Consider the following 16,400-nt stretch of genomic DNA (forward strand, 5'->3'; position numbering starts at 1 on the left):
GCCATAGAGATGCGTTACCTCTGCTGTTACTCCTGCAACGGTTACCTAGGAGGTTCCCCTAGTACCATATTGGTTTCTGTAGAAATCTTCGTAAACTGAGATTATGCATTGACACAACGTCAAACATGTAGGGGTATCTAGGAACAATATGTAGAGGCAGTCAGCGTACGTGTTAGAGAATTGTTGATAGGGGTTATTTAACATATACAGATACTGCAGACCAAGGCTGAGCAATACGTTGCATCCAGAACGCTCAATGGTCCATTTCTGGGATAATTTGAGGAGAGGATAGAGAATCTTAGTAGGCAGCGGTTTTTCGAATGCCAAGTGTCATGTCTGTCGAGTGGTATTGCTCGAGTGATCGGTTCCTTGAGTTATAACCCTGGTAATCCGTTACTTCAGGTATTACTGTGACAATCGTTTTCTTCAGATATATCCGTGGGGAGATGGTTTCTCGAGTTGTAGCACCAAGTTACAGCTGTTTCGTTGGTTGTTGCTATGGCCGGGTTGCATAAAGTTTCTTAAGCGATAGAAGTAATACGATCACTAGTGAAGTTACTGAAGCAATCGATACTCAATTAGTTAAACGAGCCTAGCTGCTCGAGCAAAATGGCAAACCTTTTGGGTATATTAAACTAATAAATATAGGTTATATAGTAAATTCAATTCTAGCTGAGATATGAGGCATACTCAGCGTCATTTTGACTAGAAACAACCAAGTATGTGTTGTGTTACCATCGAGTGGATTCGCAAAATGAAAGGAGAAAAAAATAGGTGAAATGCTTGATTTAACTAATTTCGATGAGGGGATATAGAGTGAGTGGTAAGGAGTCAGGACCCCAAATACGTGGTTGTACGTTGTTATGGTGTAGTGTGGCTTTGTATTTTTGGTTTGATGTTGCTTGGTGGTTTTGTGGTCTATTTGTGATGATTTAGATGAGCACCTTTATTTTCACCTCTTTGTGTTCTGTTTGTGGTGTGTCAGTCGTTGTTGCTGCTATATTAGGCCATGATATTTCGGTTTTAGCTTATTCTGTGGCTTTTTAGCAGATCAGAGTAGTAGAATTTCAAAGGTTAGGCCTCAAATTTCTGTCGCTTGGGCAAATTATCGTCTTTTTTTTAATGGGGTTCGTTCGCATCATAATAGTTATAAGCCAGTAGCTTAGTTTCTGTTGGTTTTGTTTGATAAGCGAGACGAGCTACAAAGAATTCAAGATGAAAAAATTATATGCATTGGGTTTTTTATTAAGATACAAATTAAATCAATTCAATCACTCAAGCAAGCCTTCAGAGTTAGCTAAAATGAAAAGCCCTACTTGATTCATGTTGTATGGCAGATTTGTTTTTGGGACATTCTGTAATATGCAACATTCTTATTTTGAACCATACTTTTTCTTTCCGAAATCAAATGGGAGATATCTATATTTAATCATGTGCTGAATTTGCCTTCTCATTGTTAAGGTGAATAAAATAATGAAATAGATCAAAAGAATAGGCCAAAATACTGGGACATCGGTAAATGGAAACAAAGACAAAAACAAAGAAAGGACAGTAGCAACAGTAGCACGGTGCCAAAATTTGAACTCTGGAAGTCTTCTAATGAATGGTCTAAATTCTTGGCTCATTTCACCAGCCTCCATATTTTCATATTGCTCGGTCTGTTCAATTGTCATATCTAATTTTGGTTGCAGAAACGCCAGAAATAAATTAAGCAAATATATGCTTAGGCCATAGCAAACAATATACCAACCTTGTGAAAAAACAATACGAGCAAGAAATACCGCTAGAAGAAAGCCAAATGAGAGCCATCTGTACTTAACATGAGGAGTTGATTGATCTAAGAGCCTTTGATAGGTAACTTTGAATTTGTTGAAGTTTTGGTTGATCACATTGATCTTGGATTCATCTAAAGATATATCTTCCATCTCAGTTGAAATCCTTTCGTATGCTAAGTTGGGATATGGTTGTGTTGAGAATTATAACTCAATAAATGAAGTTGGGAAGATTAGGATATATAGCTTGTTAGAAGTCCTGCCACTGTGTTCCCTTTTTTTTTTTTTCAAAAGTTTCACAAAAACACAAAACGCGAAATAAAATATTTCGCGATATCGCGGTGCTGTTCTAACCAACTAAGCGGGTAATTCGGGTTTTGTACTCGTCCTTATATATACGAGAAGAGCTGCTGCAAATGGCAGATTCGATTGTTTACATTGTTAGCCCGTATCCCACACCAAACAACCTGAATTTTAAAGTTCATGTCCCGCTACTATGCCACAAACTTGGCTGCAATTTTTGAAGTAGGAAATTGTCTCCATATTCAAGCATTAATATACTAACAAACATGGTAGACACTCAGTTTTGTGGCACAGATAAGATATTTCCGGCAAGCAAAGTCTATATATGGGTACTCATTGAACTTTTTGATGAAGAATGCAAGTGTTGTTAGCTTTCCGTTCTATAAAATTTCTTTACTGACTCTTTGGTATAGTTCATAGAGAAATTATTGTTTGTTGCATCGGCCTTGTCGTATTTGACACAACGGTTGACCAGAGACCAATACTCTAAGAGATTTCCTGTTTATCCTTCAGTGCCTTTTTCCAATATTATATGGTATACAGACTGCTGCGACCTGGGATTGATGATGGTTCTTTGTTGTCAGTGCCTCAAATATAGACGGTCTCGTCACTTGTTCCAAACGGTCTCCATTTCTCTTGCTTGGATAGTCATATTATTCCTCGGTGTCTCTTTCTTGATTCTTTACAACGCCACAATTAATTTCCCTGAAGATATTGGTCGATATGGATTGCTTTACATTGATTTTGTTGATTGGATTTGGATATCTGGTGCTATTTTTGGAAGTCTGAAGTACACCTCGCAGGTATGTTATAAAGTTTGCTAGCGTAAGATTTCTTCCTTACTGACATTGTTTGACTAGGTTTCGTTGAATTGGATTGGTATGTGTACAAAGGGACTATCATTGGTGTCACTGGGAACCGACCTTCTAGCAGTATCTATTCAACTATTGGTGAGGGTCATGAAGCATGATCATAGAGATGAAACATTCCATTTCGATCCGGTAGTAAGTAAAACAAAAATGAGTATAGCTCAACATCCAGTGAAACAAGAACTAACAGGCCATTCATAGAACGATAAGCCCTTCTTTATGTACTTGGTGAGTATGATATATGTAATTTCATTCCCTTCCATCGAACTAACAAGTAATATCATAGTTCCAGTTCGTTATGATTTTAATTTTGATATCTCAATCGTGGATATATAGAAACACCAGACCAATTCTTACAAATCTTACAGCTAAAAAAGATACAATATCAATAGCATGAATTTCATCTATATACAAATATTAATTACAGTCTTTTTCCCAGAAGTTTGGTAGCGAAAATCACAAGGTTGTTGACCTTTCTTTCTTCATCTTTGAAGTCTTCTAGTGATAATGTATTAGTGTACTGAAGAAGATTGGAAACCTCGTTGCTCATTCTAGATTTCAGCTCTTTGTCATTGGTAACAACCACTGCGTTTGTCTCCAAGTCAAAAGAGTATGCTCTTCTGGTATAATTAGAAGATCCAATGACAGTTAAAGATGGCTCTTCTTCATTTGAAGCTGTAGCCCATAATCCCTTCGCATGGTAGGACCATCCATTCTCTGTATTAACAACACCGCGTTTCCATTCATTTAAAATAATGTCATTTTTTTTTCCATGCTTAAAAACATCCTGCAGGAAAAGTTTGGAAAGGTAAAGATAAGCATCTGGTAAGCAGCCAGAAATTCCTTTTGATTTGTAAAACCCATTAGCATACGGAGAAGCAGTTATCACAACACCTTTCGATGATGATTCTAAAAGTTTGGCTTTAATTTCCGGAAGCATATTAAAATAACCAGCAGTAAATGTCCAATTAACAGATTTATCATTAACATACCCTAAGATCTTTAATATGCTAGGTTTTTCTGTTGATATATCTGGCTTTAATAAAGGAGTAAACTGTGAAATTGGATACACAAATGTCCTTTGGTCTGAAGCAACATCATCTCTGAACTTTTTTTTTCGTTTAGCTTAAAAATTTGGCTCAATATTTTGGTTGATCCAGTCAAAAACTTTTCAATATCCTTTCCTGGTTCATTTACTGGATTTGACGTTGGCCACACAAGTCTAAATTGTGACTTATCTTCAAAATGGATAAGTTTATAGCTCAATGATTCAACAGCATGCTGAACTTTATAGTAGTAGTCACTGAGATCTTTGGATTTGAAAAGATAATATCTATCTTGTCTATTCGTAAAATAGTCAGATGAGAGGTTTGCACCTGAAAGAATAACTTCATCATCAAAACCATATATTTTCATATGTTGAAGACCAAACCCTTCATTGAACCGCTTTGGAACTAGTAGCTTGCTTATACCATTTAAATGTGGTGTGTGATACATTCTAATATCAACTTGGTCATTGTACCTTTTCATAAGTTGTGCTAATAATGACGCTGCAGATTTTGATGGAGCCTCTCTGGTACCTCTTAAAGCATCAGTAAGAATATGAACTTCAAGTTTAGGGTTGACCTCTAGTGCATTTGAAATGCAATCAACGATTTCATCTTGAGTCTTGCCAATATATAGAGAGGAAAGGAATATTCTTTTTTTGGCTTTGGATATTTTGGATTTAAGCAGCGAATAAAACTCTTTGGGATCGTGTAAAATTTCGATTTCACCTCGTTTCAATTCGAATCTTGGGGAGAGTTGGTCCAGCTCAGATACCAGGGCATTTATTGAAGGATTGAAACCATAATCAGGTGTGACTTTCGTTGAAAGGTTCCGAAGAAAGTTCATTATAAGCTTGTTGAAGTGAAGATATGTGTGTTGAAAAGAGATCAACGGACTTTTTTCTTCTCGAGATCTCAAATTTTGGGTAAGGTGAGAAATTGGAACGAGTTAAAACCCTGTGATAAGAGAACTAACGTAACAGATCTTGACTTGAATAAACCAATTCAAAAAGGTTAAGAGATGTCTATAGAATCACCAAATGTGAAGGTGTTTTTGACAACGGCTCCCCTGAACCCATTGGAAGGGCTAGAGTTTGTGAAATGTGAAGAGGCAGGTGCTGTTATTTATTTTGGTGGGACTACAAGGAATAGCTTTGAAGATAAAGGAGTTGAGAAGCTGATTTATGAAGCACATGAGAAATTAGCAGTAAGAACGCTGACTAGAATTGCAGAAGAAGCACTATCAAAGTTTTCAGATAACTCTAAAGACACAGGTATTCACAAAATTTACATATGTCATAGATTAGGAGATGTTCCAGTGAAAGAGGAAAGTGTCTTGGTAACATTGAGCAGTACACACCGTCAAGAAGGTTGGGAGGCTGCAATTTGGATACTAGAAAAGGTAAAAGAGAAAGCTGAAATATGGAAAAAGGAGAATTATACTGATGGTTCTTCTTCATGGAAAGAAAATGACACCTCAAATATACTATAGGTGGGTATAAATAAAAGTATGTTTCTTCTATCTTTATTTATATATACATGACTATCACTTTTGAATCACACATTCATTTTCTTGTGACAAAAGCACCCTTAGATCTTGCAACAACATCAACCTTTTCTCTAATATAATTCCAACGTTTGACAATAGCTGCCTTTTTGTCTTTAGTATCAGTAACGGCAATATCTTCTGGTAAAACTGCCTTGAGATAGGTTCTCTTAAATTTAATAAGTTCTGATTGAGTCAGGACATCTGAATTGAATAACAATTTCTTGATTTCACTAGTGTTCTTTTTATCAAACTTGCTGTAAAGTTCCTTAATGGTTGATTCGAGTTGTGCAACCAATGATCTTCTTTCATCTTCGGAGCGATACTTGATGATGTTGAATTTATTGTCAAATGTAACAGCTTTTTCCAATTTGCTAGAAAGGTTCAAATATTTTTGTTGTGCTGTAGTCCACTCTTCTTGAGTTGTTTCATTTCTTTTTAATGAAAGTTTCAAGTTTTGAAGGTAGATCATTGTGGTTGTAGCTTTGGCTTCTTCATTAGACAAACCATTTTTTACGTGATTTCTAATAGCTAATAAACGTTCTGAACCGATCTTGATTTCTTCTTCAGTTAATTCAGGAACCACTTTAATTAATTGTTCTCCATACAAAGCTGTGTTCTGGATTCTTTTCTCTTCTCTGGCTTTTACTTCTTTTTTCAAAATAGGTTTCATTAAAAATTGTTTACGTTTCAATGTACCTTCTTCAAATTTTGCTTTTGATGGGTCTGTTATTGGTACATAACCAAATCTTCTTGCTCTTGGCTCAAAATGTGGTGTTGGTAGTCTTGAGTGTTTTTTTAATGCAATTCCAATGAAACGTCTTCTTGGATGGAATGGATCCAAATAGAAACGAACATAACCTGGCTCTAGTGCAAAAATTGTATGATCCTTACCGATACCAACATTCTCACCTGGAAAAAATTTTGTACCACGCTGTCTCATAAGAATTTGACCTGGTCTCACAAACTCTCCCTCCCCTTTCTTTGAACCTAAACGACGACCAGCTGAATCTTTCATGTTTGTTCTTGAACCAGCAGCTCTTTTGGTAGCAGTACGAACTTGTATTATAGGACCATTGATGACAGAAGCCCTAGGAAAACTGTTCGATACTAGCCCAAAAGCACTTTTTATGAAAGCGACATTTTTATTTGCGCTCCAAAACCCCATCTTGAGTACTTTTGTTCTTTTTGATCAGTCCTGTCTCTATTATTTTGTTAATGCTTGAAAGTTCGTTGATTTTTTTTTTCCTGAGTACAGTTTTTCAGGTTTGGCCAACGGTGCTTAACCATTTTCATTTGAGGGAAGAAACACCTTGCCCAGGAAGAGTTCGGCAATGAGGTATTCTGTATAATATTCGTATGGGATCTTAATAGTTGAAATGGGAAATGGGCCTTATCATAGTCAGAGCGATCATCATGAAACTACTATACCATTATATTTTAATAAGTACAGATATCGACAACTTATGCTCCATGTAAGACGGGTAACCTTTTCGCGAATTATAATCAGTCGGTTCATCTCAAGTGATTGTTTATGTCTTCACGAGAGTGAACAGTGTCTTTGGAAATTAAATCTGGTTTACAACCCTTTTAGGATTCAAAAATGGAAGGTCAATGGGATATCATAATTTCATCTTTGCAAGATATTTTTAATAGCAATGAGGAGCGCAACTTTGATGAAAATAAGGATTTCATAAAAACCAAAATATCAGGTCTTTCTGAGAAACAATTAAACGATGCCTTACAAAAGCTAACCTCGCATAAGGATAATGTGGATAAGAGTCTAAGAGTTCTCGAAACTATATTAGAGAACCTTAGTGTGGTTATAAATGCTGAACATAAAAGGAAAGCTGCGGATCCAAAATTCAAGAAGGGCAGAAGTTTCTGGACAAGTCCTTTCAATGAATCAGATTCAGTAACTATGGGCTCGGAGGTTGCATTCAGACTGCGCCAGAGAGGTGCAGAAGATGAGTGGATTCAATGTGAAGTTACCAAAGTGATCGGGGATGGAACCAAGTAAGTGAAGTCTGTTTCCTTGTCAATCAAATTTACTAACACTAAGTTCTCTTATAGATTTGAAGTGCGTGATCCAGAGCCCGACGAAAATAATAATCCTGGGAAAACTTACAAGGCGACCTGGAAGGATATCATATTGATACCCAGTAAACAGAGTGTTGAGTCTCTGGTAAGCTATCCATATGGCACCAAAGTACTGGCAAGATACCCCGAAACGACTACGTTCTACCCGGCAGAAGTCATTGGTACCAAAAGAGACGGGCGTTGTAGACTAAAGTTTGAAGGAGAAGAAGAGGAAGGGAAAGAGACAGAAGTTGACAGAAGGTTGGTTCTTCCATATCCAGGCAAATAAATGGTTTATATGTGAATTATTGATGTAGTGATCAATTTCCGGGACTGATTGGGTCGGAACTGGACTGTAACTGAAAAAAAGTGTTGATGAAAACGAAGACTCAATCCAGGTGATGTTTCCAAAACAAAACAGACACATTGTTGGTCAGCCACCAGAAGTACAGTATTCAAAATGTCTGAGGCTATGGATATTGATAACGTTCATGTATGTATACTACTAGTGCTGGTGAACTCTACCAGAGCTTGTTTGCATCTTCATTATTAAAGTATGAACATTTGTACTAATTGTCAATAAATAGGATTCTCGTGACCGTTCTCCTCGCAGAGACCGTCAAGATAATAGAGACCGTTCACCTAGAAGATACAGGGAAGATTACAGAGATGGAAGAGAAGGTAGAGGGGGCTACAGAAGTGAAGGTAGATTTGGCGACAGTCAAGCTCCTCACAGTAAGTCTGATAGAAATTACGAGAACAGTATTTTTGTTGGTAACTTACCATTCGACTGTGATTGGAGCCAATTGAAGGACCATTTTCAAGGTGTTGGTAATGTTATTCGTGCTGATATCGTTACACAAAATGGTCGCCCTCGTGGTATGGGTACTGTCGAATTTTCATCCAAAGCAGAAGTTGAAAGAGCCATTAGCCAATTTGATCATACTCCATTTTTAGACCGTGACATTTTCGTCAGACAAGATAATCCACCGCCATCATCGAATGGAAGAAGAGATAGATACTCTGATAGAGGTTATGGTAGAGATTTTGGTGGAAGAGGTGGCTATGGAAGAGATTATGACAGAGGCTACGGTGACAGAGGTGGATATAGAAGCAATGACAGAGGCTACGGTGGTGGTTATGGCAGTGGCCGCTTCGATAGAGGTGGCTATGGTGGTGGTCGTGGTGGATATTCTGATAGATATCCTCCAAGAAGAGATGATAGACCTCAACATAAAGGTTATGAAGTTTTTGTTGCAAATTTACCTTTCTCAATCAACTGGCAAGCTTTGAAAGATATCTTCAGAGAATGTGGTACTATAATTCATGCTGATGTCAGACTAGACAATTATGGTAGATCAAGAGGGTTTGGTATTGTTTCTTTTGAAAATAAGGAAGATGTTGATAATGCTATTAAGAGATTTAATGGTTATGAAGTTGAAGGAAGAGCACTTGATGTCCATGAAGGTAAGAACAATGCAGCTCTAAATGAAGGCTCTAGCTTCACCGAACGCCCATCTTCTGTTGTTAACTCTCAATTTACTGAAGGCGTAGTGGGAAATGGTGAAAGAAATGGAACCATTTTTGTTGAGAACCTACCATTTGCAACGTCTAACCAAGATTTATTGGACTTGTTTGACACCGTTGCTCAAGTTGATACCGCTGAAATCAAATTTGATTCTACTGGAAGACCTTCAGGCTCAGCAGTTGTTAAATTTGGAAACGAAGAATCCGCTGAAGCTGCTATTGAAAAGCTGAACGGTTATACCTACGGGGGACGTGAACTTAACATCACATTTGCTAAATTACCATGAAAAGCAATCTGCTGGAAATTCGAAGCATAAAAATTCTGTAACTTTATTGTTTAATTAAAAGAGCGTTTACTTTATTGAATATTCTGTAATTATCTTTAAGACAGTGCCATAATTTTATGACACGCTTGTGGCATATAATTTTCTCGGACCATCTGCAAAAAAAAAAAAAAACACCAAGGGGGTACAGCGTTAACATAACAAAAGCAATAGAACACTTACGTCGTTTGAATACTAAAATGCTTGTTGGTAAATTTCATATAGGGGGTGGTATACTACTTATAATAGTGATATTGATACTTTTCCATTTAAGAGAAAGGTGGTGTATGTGAGAATACATTTTTTCCCCATTGTGTCTTACTAACTTGTTCATTAAAAGTACCAAAACTGAGAGTATGGTTGGGTAAAAGAAGAATCAGGTTAGACGGATATAGTCATCTCCCTTCATTTCAAAGGGACATAGAGAGTGGATTGACCTCTTCAAATTTTGATCTAGTCATGAACAACAGTGGTGATACAAGAAAAGGATTAGATGAAAATGCCAAAAGTAAAATCTTAAAGATAATGGAAGATAACCCAGGACTTTCGTTCGATGAAGCCAGATTGAAGTACACTCGTGAAGAACTCTCTAAAAATCAAATCGGTCCAGATGGTATACCGCTTGATCCTAGAACAGTTACGTTTGGGAAATAAATTTTAATACGTTGGGAGATCAAGATTAAATATTCATTAGTTATTTACAAAATGTCCTTGTGTCTCTATTCCTCCAAAAAATCCAATAGGTCTTTGGAAATAGGTGTACCACTGTCAATGTAAGCAGCAAGATATTTGATTGATGAATATGATCTTGGTAGTGTCTTGTAAGTTTCTGAATTGTTTAGACCTTCTGTTATGATACAAGAATTATCCAAGATTCCGGCAAGATAACCGAAGGATTCATCATTTGCAAGGTTATCTTCATAGATTCTTGAAAGATTAAGCTGGCTTGGAGATTTCCAATCAAGGCTATTAATTTCGAAGTTATCAGTTGAAACATCCTCGTGAAATGATTGAAAGGTTGGTGAAGAATGTATTTCAATGAAATCTTTAGCTTCACTTTCTGGAACTTTTGAAACTGCATTTTGCCTTAACTCATTTTGTGTTTTCGATATATGGTGATCTTCTGCATTGTTCATTTCATTAATTTTTTTGGATACCAAGCTTTCCATCGAGCCAAACTCTGGGAAGTCATTACCAAAACTTTTGGGAGTGTAAAAGATATCTTCATCCTTTTCTTCTGCATTTAAATCCTCTGTTGAGTTGTATCCAACTCGCAGTATAGGTGTTTTGAATTCATCATCTAAAGAATTGAATGTTGGTAGTTTGCGAGACATTATGGGTGTTGAAAATAATTCTTTCTCATTAAGGTCTCTATCATCACTCTTGCTGTCGGGTTCTTTTCTGGTAGGTGGTTCATGTACTTCCGATACAGATTGTTCTGGAGCCGTTACCATAGTTCTGTTTATCTGCAAACCAAAATTTCTTGATGAATTATCTCTAGCAATAAGCCAATTTCCACTTGCATCAGTTTCAATTAAGCTTTTAACATTTGAATGATGATCTAATTCATCATCATCATCAAAAACAGGTGTCATTGAAGATTCAAATGTCACACAATCCTCCATACTATCAACTTCTTCAACTTCACTTTCATTCTCCAAACTACTTAAATCATCTGAACGACTTGAGAATTGCTGAGTTGGAGTCACCACAATCTTTTCTCTCGTGGTATTGTCCAAAGGTAAGGATTCTTTTGACTTAACTTTTTTAGTTGAAAAAATATGGGATAGACGATGCTTCAATTTATTCTTTGGTTTAGATTCACTTTCCTCCTTCAAAATATGATTATTTTTTTTAGTATCTCTGACGTTATCCACAATTTTTGGAAGAGGTTTATTGCAGCTAGAGATCGATGGATTCCTTGATGGAACTTTGGAATATGAAATAGATGATGATCTTTTTTGTGGAACTATGGGGCTCATTCTTTGTTTCATAACACCATTGTGAAGTGTTGATTGCAATAGAGCTGAATTAGAAACCAATGATTTTTCAAAATAGCTGTTGTTTTCAAAACCATGACGCTGAAGCTCTAATGATGATAGTTTCTCCGAAATAAAGCTTGAAAACTCTGAGGAGTTAATAGTGTAGTGCGTTCTCTCCCCTGTTCTTGTAATTCCTTCCACTTTGATTAAATCTTCATCAACAAACCTTGCTGAGAGAGCAGCAAACAACTTATAGTTTTCCAAAACCACTTCATCAACATTTGCATTCAAAAACAAGGCCACTGACGAAGTTGATATTTCACGTGAAAATATTTTGCGCTCATGAGCTGCTGAGTAAATTGTAAAGCCGAATTCAATGTTTTTAAACAGATGGAAGGGGGTTGATTTATTTAAAATTCTGGCCCTGTTCAAAAGATTCACAAATTTAGTGTTATTTTCAACTTTATAAACCAGAGGGTTTTGTGGAGAGTCATTTAATATTATTTTGATGTTATTGTTTCCAAATGTTTCCACTTCAAAATTTCCAATACTTGACCAGCCGATAATCTTCAAATTTGGAATGTTTTTCAAGGGTCTCTCATTCATCAACGAGTTCATCAGAATATCTGACACATGTGGTGTAATTGAATCGGATGTTTGTTTTGTCACTTCATCTTTATCAATTTTGGCAAAAACCACATAATCATTGAAAATAATTATAAGATCATCCTCGTTAGAAACAAGATTGAAAGCATCGAATACCGACACAACTTTTCTATTCAGCCACCCATATGTCAACAATGGTGGGATTCCATCACAAATTTCAGTGAGGACTTTTCCTGAAGGAGTGAAAACTCTTTTAGAGTACGGCTGGAGTTCATCTTTAGCAAATGCATCTATAGTTTCAACAGAATTCTGGTAGTAAGTTTTGACTTGACCATCTTCACCGTTGCTGTCCCAATTCTTTATGTTGATCAACCTTTCTAGAATCATTTTGATTTTAGTCAAATTTAACGATACGTTCATAATGGATTCGATTCTTCTTTCTGAAAATTGAGGTTGAAGTTCAATCGAATATTCACGGCGGAACCCTTTAAGCAGATGGGAAAATGATTTCATTACTGATTCATGGCGCATATAGGCTTTGTAAAAATAAGGAATTGTTGTTCCGCATGCTTTAACAATTTCAAAGCTCCCAAAGGGAACTGCCTTTTGTAGTGCTTCTAAAAGAACACAATTTATTCTTGTTACTTCATCAATAGTTGGAGGGAATATTTGGTTCAATTTGGCAATGTCCAGGCCATTTATATCCCCATTCAAAGCTTTGATTCTCATTGGAATAACGAATTCTTGAAGAAATTCGATTAATACATGTGTTGTGTTTTCTTGAAATTGCACTAGTTCTGAGCAGATTGATTTTGTTAGACCATCATCTGTGTTTTGATTCATAACAGGAGGTTCATAATAAGTTATTTTGTTTTCTGGTGAGTACTCTGTTAACGGATCAAACAAATGTTCGACTTGTTCTCCTAATAAGTACACCAATTCATTATTGGCTTCAATAATATCCGGATCATCGTCGTATATCACATCGAGAACAGTTGATTCAACAAAATGTGGAGTCAAAAATCCCAAATCCATCAGCTTCTGTCCAATTTGAGAAGGGGTTTGATCATTTATCAGCTTCATATTTGAGGCTAGCTCGCCAGCAACGGTTTCATCCCAATATGTTGTACTTGAATTTTTTGTGTTTGAAGGTAAGATATTTCCTGGTAATGAACCATAAGTTTTCAATAGTGTAATAGCCAATGCTCTTCGAACATTCGATTTCTTCAATTCATCTTTCAAATTTTCACAAGCAGCAAAAAATCTTGAATTTTGATCCAAAGTTAACGAGTTGTAACACATTTCACCTAATGATGAGAATAGAACAGTACTAATCTTTTTGGAACTTGGATCCTCGTAAACCATCACTATTATTTGGCCAAGGATGTGGTCAATTCCTGTGAAAAACGCACCTCCAGGTAGTATTTCCATCCATTCATCAGCAGACCTATGATTGTTACTAACATTTGTATAGAGATTGTTGTTTAATTTGACAATGTTGAAGGCAGGCTCTGGAGTGTCACTGTTTCCAGTGTCTTTTGGTTCTTGAATGTTTTTACCAAACAAAAGCTGACTCATTCCTTGTTTGTCACTTCTTAATAATGTATGGTACCAGCAGCTTAGCAGCACCAGTTCGTAGTTGTCGATTGGTTAATGTTCAACTGTTTGTTGTAAATAATCAATCATTTTTGTTTTCATTTTCCAAAAAAACAAAACATTGATCAAAACACTCGTTACTATAGTAACGACAGATTTTCAGATATCGGTAAACGCACACTCCTCGCGAAAATTTGGATTTTTGACGTGTTACGCGACTTGGAGAATCTAAGTACATTTAGGAATTGATATTGATTGATCTATCACATGTATTGAGCATGGTTGACGATACTGCAAGCCATGAGATTGGAATCTACGCAAATCTAAACTCTGATACGTCGTTTAGGCTTATTGAGCTCTCACCAGAACTTTTGGAGATTATTGAAAATGATGAAGAACCAATATTCATAAAAGCATCAAGTGAAGAAAGTGATATAGTACTATGTTCTAAAACTAAAAGTTTTCAAATCAAACAAAGAAATCACTCCAATACAGTAATGCTAATGGATTCTAAGAACAGCTGTGAAGAGGAAAAAGGCGGGTCGTTTTGGGGTTATTCTTCGCAAGCATCAGTTTTTGAATGTAAACCAACTTCAGGTAAGATTGATGTTCGAGGAATTCCAATTTATGATGGACAAGGTAATTTTAAAAAAGGTGGTTTAGAAACTTCACTTGAGTATTTAAGAGAAAATGCCCCGATTTCTGATTTTGAGTTTGACAAAGCATGGTTTAATCTAAATGGGTCTTCTATTAATGGTCAAGCTGTTATTCTATCTCATGATTTCATAACACGTTCATTGCATGTGCTTATTATGTCTATAATGGCATCTAATCTGGATTTCAATGAGCTATCTTTGATAGAAGTTTACAAAACATTGAGTGAAGATGATGATTACACGATTGATGTTGTTGAAACTGTCTTGAGGAAATTTTCTAAAGAAGATAAAGAACCGTTCAGTTTGAATAAAGAAAAGATAGCACAATGGTATGGTATTGAAACGTTAAGAAAATTTGGATCTGAAAAATATATTTCGCCTTCTGAGTTTTTCATCAAATGGAAATCTGAATTTCCTCCCTTTTTTGAGTGTTCAATTGATTTACCGCTGTTAAATGGGTTTTTTGTTAGACCTTTACCTGATAGACTCCAGTACTTATCAAAGTATGAACTGCCGAAAGATATAAATGAAAGACTAAGGATACTGTTCAAGCTACAATCAACATGGGAATTGAATGATATTATCCCATTTATAGAGGAGTTCAACTCTAAAGGGTTGAAGTTTGAGAATTTCATAATGAAATTTGCCAAAAAGAAGAAAGTCGGGAAAAAAATTTACGTTACTCCAAGGTAATCATCTAGTTCTATCAGCATTTGTTTTATACACATCATTACAATAATCTAATTTAATTTTAAATGGTAGCGTCATTAATTATTCATGATTTTTCTTTATGTTTTAGACCTGTGAGTAGGGAACTAACAGTTTCATAGACTCCTAAAAAGATTGCACCACCGGCACTGATCCACATGGTTCTTGGACCAACACCTTTCCAAAAGACTTTGAATCCTTCTTCTTTAAAAATTATCTTTGCAAGATATATCACAGATACTCTTTTTTCATTCAACATTATTCTGGTCTTTAGGACATCTAAAGGAGTTGTTAAAGCAGCAGCAACACCTCCGGCTAAAGAACCACAAAGGGCACCTTGAATTGGGTTAACAGGTGAGTTTTGTTTTGTAGACCAAGTTTTCTTCAACCATTCATACAATGGGAATTGTATGATTGTGAAGGGGATTTCTCTAAGAATAGTTGTACTCCAGCCTCTATAGAAACCCTTAATTAAACCTTCTTTGTTGTCGTTTCTCAAAAGTATTTTGAAAGTATCTAAAGATGAATTTGCAACAGATGTTTGAGTACGTTGTTTTATGACTTCAGCTGGGACTCTCACCAAACAAGCTGAGATCTCACCTAAAGATGCAGAGACCATATGTGTCACTGTTGTTGCTAAATTTTTACTTTTGATGTAGCTTTCACTAACGGGTTGTAATTTGACCTTCATTGTATCATAGGTAACAAAGAATAGAGATGCAGATGGGGCAGATGCAATCAAGGCTGAACCAAGACCTCTATATATACCTTTGTACCCACCATTTTTGAAGAATCCACCTTTAGCCTGAAGCCTTGTTTTGACAGTATCTATTGGGAAAAATGTAAGATCAGTTGAAGTACCAGCAGCAGCACCACTCTAAATATCAGAAGTTGTTAGTAGGTACTAATGAAAAGAAGAGACAGCACAAACCCTAAAAAAACGTAGGACGTGCAATTGAGTTGAGCAAGAGACCATGACATACCAAAAGAGAGATGAAGAAGTCATTTCCAGACATAGCTATGGTGAGTTCTGGGTATCTGGTTTGTAGAATTGAGAAAGGTGTTTTCCAGTAAAGATTTGTATGTAGAGATTCATTCCCGAGATCGATCGCGAGTGGTTGTGTGCCCTGATGAGTCAGATGATTCATTCGGGGAGTAACTACACAGAAGATATGGGCTATCAATAGTAAATTGCGAATGTATCAGAAAATAGGTCATTCTTCCCTTCTCATCAGCTATGACTTGCTACATCTTTATTTGGTTAGATCTTTTAAATGGCTTTACCGTGTTTTAGACGGGTTTAGTGCGCTGCCCAGGGGCGGGCAACCCCTCTGGCTTAGCGTGTGATTATGTCATCGCCAGGCGAGAAATTAGAAGAAACCCAAAT

At 36.3% G+C, this 16,400-nt stretch overlaps 11 protein-coding genes across 11 annotated transcripts; 6 read left to right on the plus strand and 5 right to left on the minus strand.

Annotated features, from left to right (window-relative positions):
* Nucleotides 1-1,099: 1,099 nt before the first annotated feature.
* Nucleotides 1,100-2,080, minus strand: RER1 (protein retrieval receptor). The gene is given in 2 exon segments (XM_019186215.1): nt 1,100-1,300; nt 1,312-2,080. 1 exon segment carries the CDS (start codon nt 1,923-1,925, stop codon nt 1,374-1,376), a length of 552 nt encoding a protein of 183 aa, XP_019040102.1. The 5' UTR covers nt 1,926-2,080; the 3' UTR covers nt 1,100-1,300; nt 1,312-1,373.
* Nucleotides 2,081-2,488: 408 nt separating this feature from the next.
* Nucleotides 2,489-3,145, plus strand: WICANDRAFT_27689 (uncharacterized protein; the record flags this gene model as incomplete). The annotated part of the gene is made up of 2 exons (XM_019181399.1): nt 2,489-2,878; nt 2,936-3,145. Coding segments are annotated over 2 exons (600 nt in total), but the record flags the coding sequence as incomplete, so codon positions are not given.
* Nucleotides 3,146-3,230: 85 nt separating this feature from the next.
* PGS1 (CDP-diacylglycerol--glycerol-3-phosphate 3-phosphatidyltransferase) lies at nt 3,231-4,362 on the minus strand (the record flags this gene model as incomplete). Its single annotated transcript, XM_019186216.1, has 3 exons — nt 3,231-3,635; nt 3,672-4,047; nt 4,113-4,362. Coding segments are annotated over 3 exons (896 nt in total), but the record flags the coding sequence as incomplete, so codon positions are not given.
* Nucleotides 4,363-5,011: 649 nt separating this feature from the next.
* WICANDRAFT_61458 (molybdopterin synthase catalytic subunit) lies at nt 5,012-5,482 on the plus strand (the record flags this gene model as incomplete). Its single annotated transcript, XM_019183180.1, has 1 exon — nt 5,012-5,482. The coding sequence occupies one exon, from the start codon at nt 5,012-5,014 to the stop codon at nt 5,480-5,482; it is 471 nt and encodes a 156-aa protein (XP_019040105.1).
* A 73-nt stretch (nt 5,483-5,555) lies between these two features.
* On the minus strand, nt 5,556-6,704 carry MRP7 (mitochondrial 54S ribosomal protein bL27m; the record flags this gene model as incomplete). The annotated part of the gene is made up of 1 exon (XM_019184092.1): nt 5,556-6,704. One exon carries the CDS (start codon nt 6,702-6,704, stop codon nt 5,556-5,558), a length of 1,149 nt encoding a protein of 382 aa, XP_019040106.1.
* Nucleotides 6,705-7,139: 435 nt separating this feature from the next.
* Nucleotides 7,140-7,904, plus strand: SGF29 (Sgf29p; the record flags this gene model as incomplete). The annotated part of the gene is made up of 2 exons (XM_019181505.1): nt 7,140-7,552; nt 7,610-7,904. The coding sequence occupies 2 exons, from the start codon at nt 7,140-7,142 to the stop codon at nt 7,902-7,904; spliced, it is 708 nt and encodes a 235-aa protein (XP_019040107.1).
* Nucleotides 7,905-8,295: 391 nt separating this feature from the next.
* Nucleotides 8,296-9,429, plus strand: WICANDRAFT_28177 (uncharacterized protein; the record flags this gene model as incomplete). The annotated part of the gene is made up of 2 exons (XM_019181457.1): nt 8,296-8,674; nt 8,834-9,429. Coding segments are annotated over 2 exons (975 nt in total), but the record flags the coding sequence as incomplete, so codon positions are not given.
* Nucleotides 9,430-9,665: 236 nt separating this feature from the next.
* Nucleotides 9,666-10,119, plus strand: WICANDRAFT_61461 (uncharacterized protein; the record flags this gene model as incomplete). The annotated part of the gene is made up of 2 exons (XM_019183181.1): nt 9,666-9,750; nt 9,806-10,119. 2 exons carry the CDS (start codon nt 9,666-9,668, stop codon nt 10,117-10,119), a joined length of 399 nt encoding a protein of 132 aa, XP_019040109.1.
* Nucleotides 10,120-11,971: 1,852 nt separating this feature from the next.
* Nucleotides 11,972-12,626, minus strand: BUD3 (Bud3p; the record flags this gene model as incomplete). The annotated part of the gene is made up of 1 exon (XM_019186217.1): nt 11,972-12,626. A coding segment is annotated over exon 1 (458 nt), but the record flags the coding sequence as incomplete, so codon positions are not given.
* A 1,076-nt stretch (nt 12,627-13,702) lies between these two features.
* Nucleotides 13,703-14,998, plus strand: DCC1 (Dcc1p; the record flags this gene model as incomplete). Its single annotated transcript, XM_019180394.1, has 1 exon — nt 13,703-14,998. The coding sequence occupies exon 1, from the start codon at nt 13,928-13,930 to the stop codon at nt 14,996-14,998; it is 1,071 nt and encodes a 356-aa protein (XP_019040111.1). The 5' UTR covers nt 13,703-13,927.
* Nucleotides 14,999-15,080: 82 nt separating this feature from the next.
* On the minus strand, nt 15,081-16,029 carry PET8 (Pet8p; the record flags this gene model as incomplete). The annotated part of the gene is made up of 2 exons (XM_019181418.1): nt 15,081-15,890; nt 15,997-16,029. The coding sequence occupies 2 exons, from the start codon at nt 16,027-16,029 to the stop codon at nt 15,081-15,083; spliced, it is 843 nt and encodes a 280-aa protein (XP_019040112.1).
* Nucleotides 16,030-16,400: the final 371 nt, after the last annotated feature.

Source organism: Wickerhamomyces anomalus (assembly GCF_001661255.1).
Source record: "Wickerhamomyces anomalus NRRL Y-366-8 unplaced genomic scaffold WICANscaffold_2, whole genome shotgun sequence".
Classification (NCBI taxonomy): Eukaryota; Fungi; Ascomycota; class Saccharomycetes; order Phaffomycetales; family Wickerhamomycetaceae; genus Hansenula; species Hansenula anomala.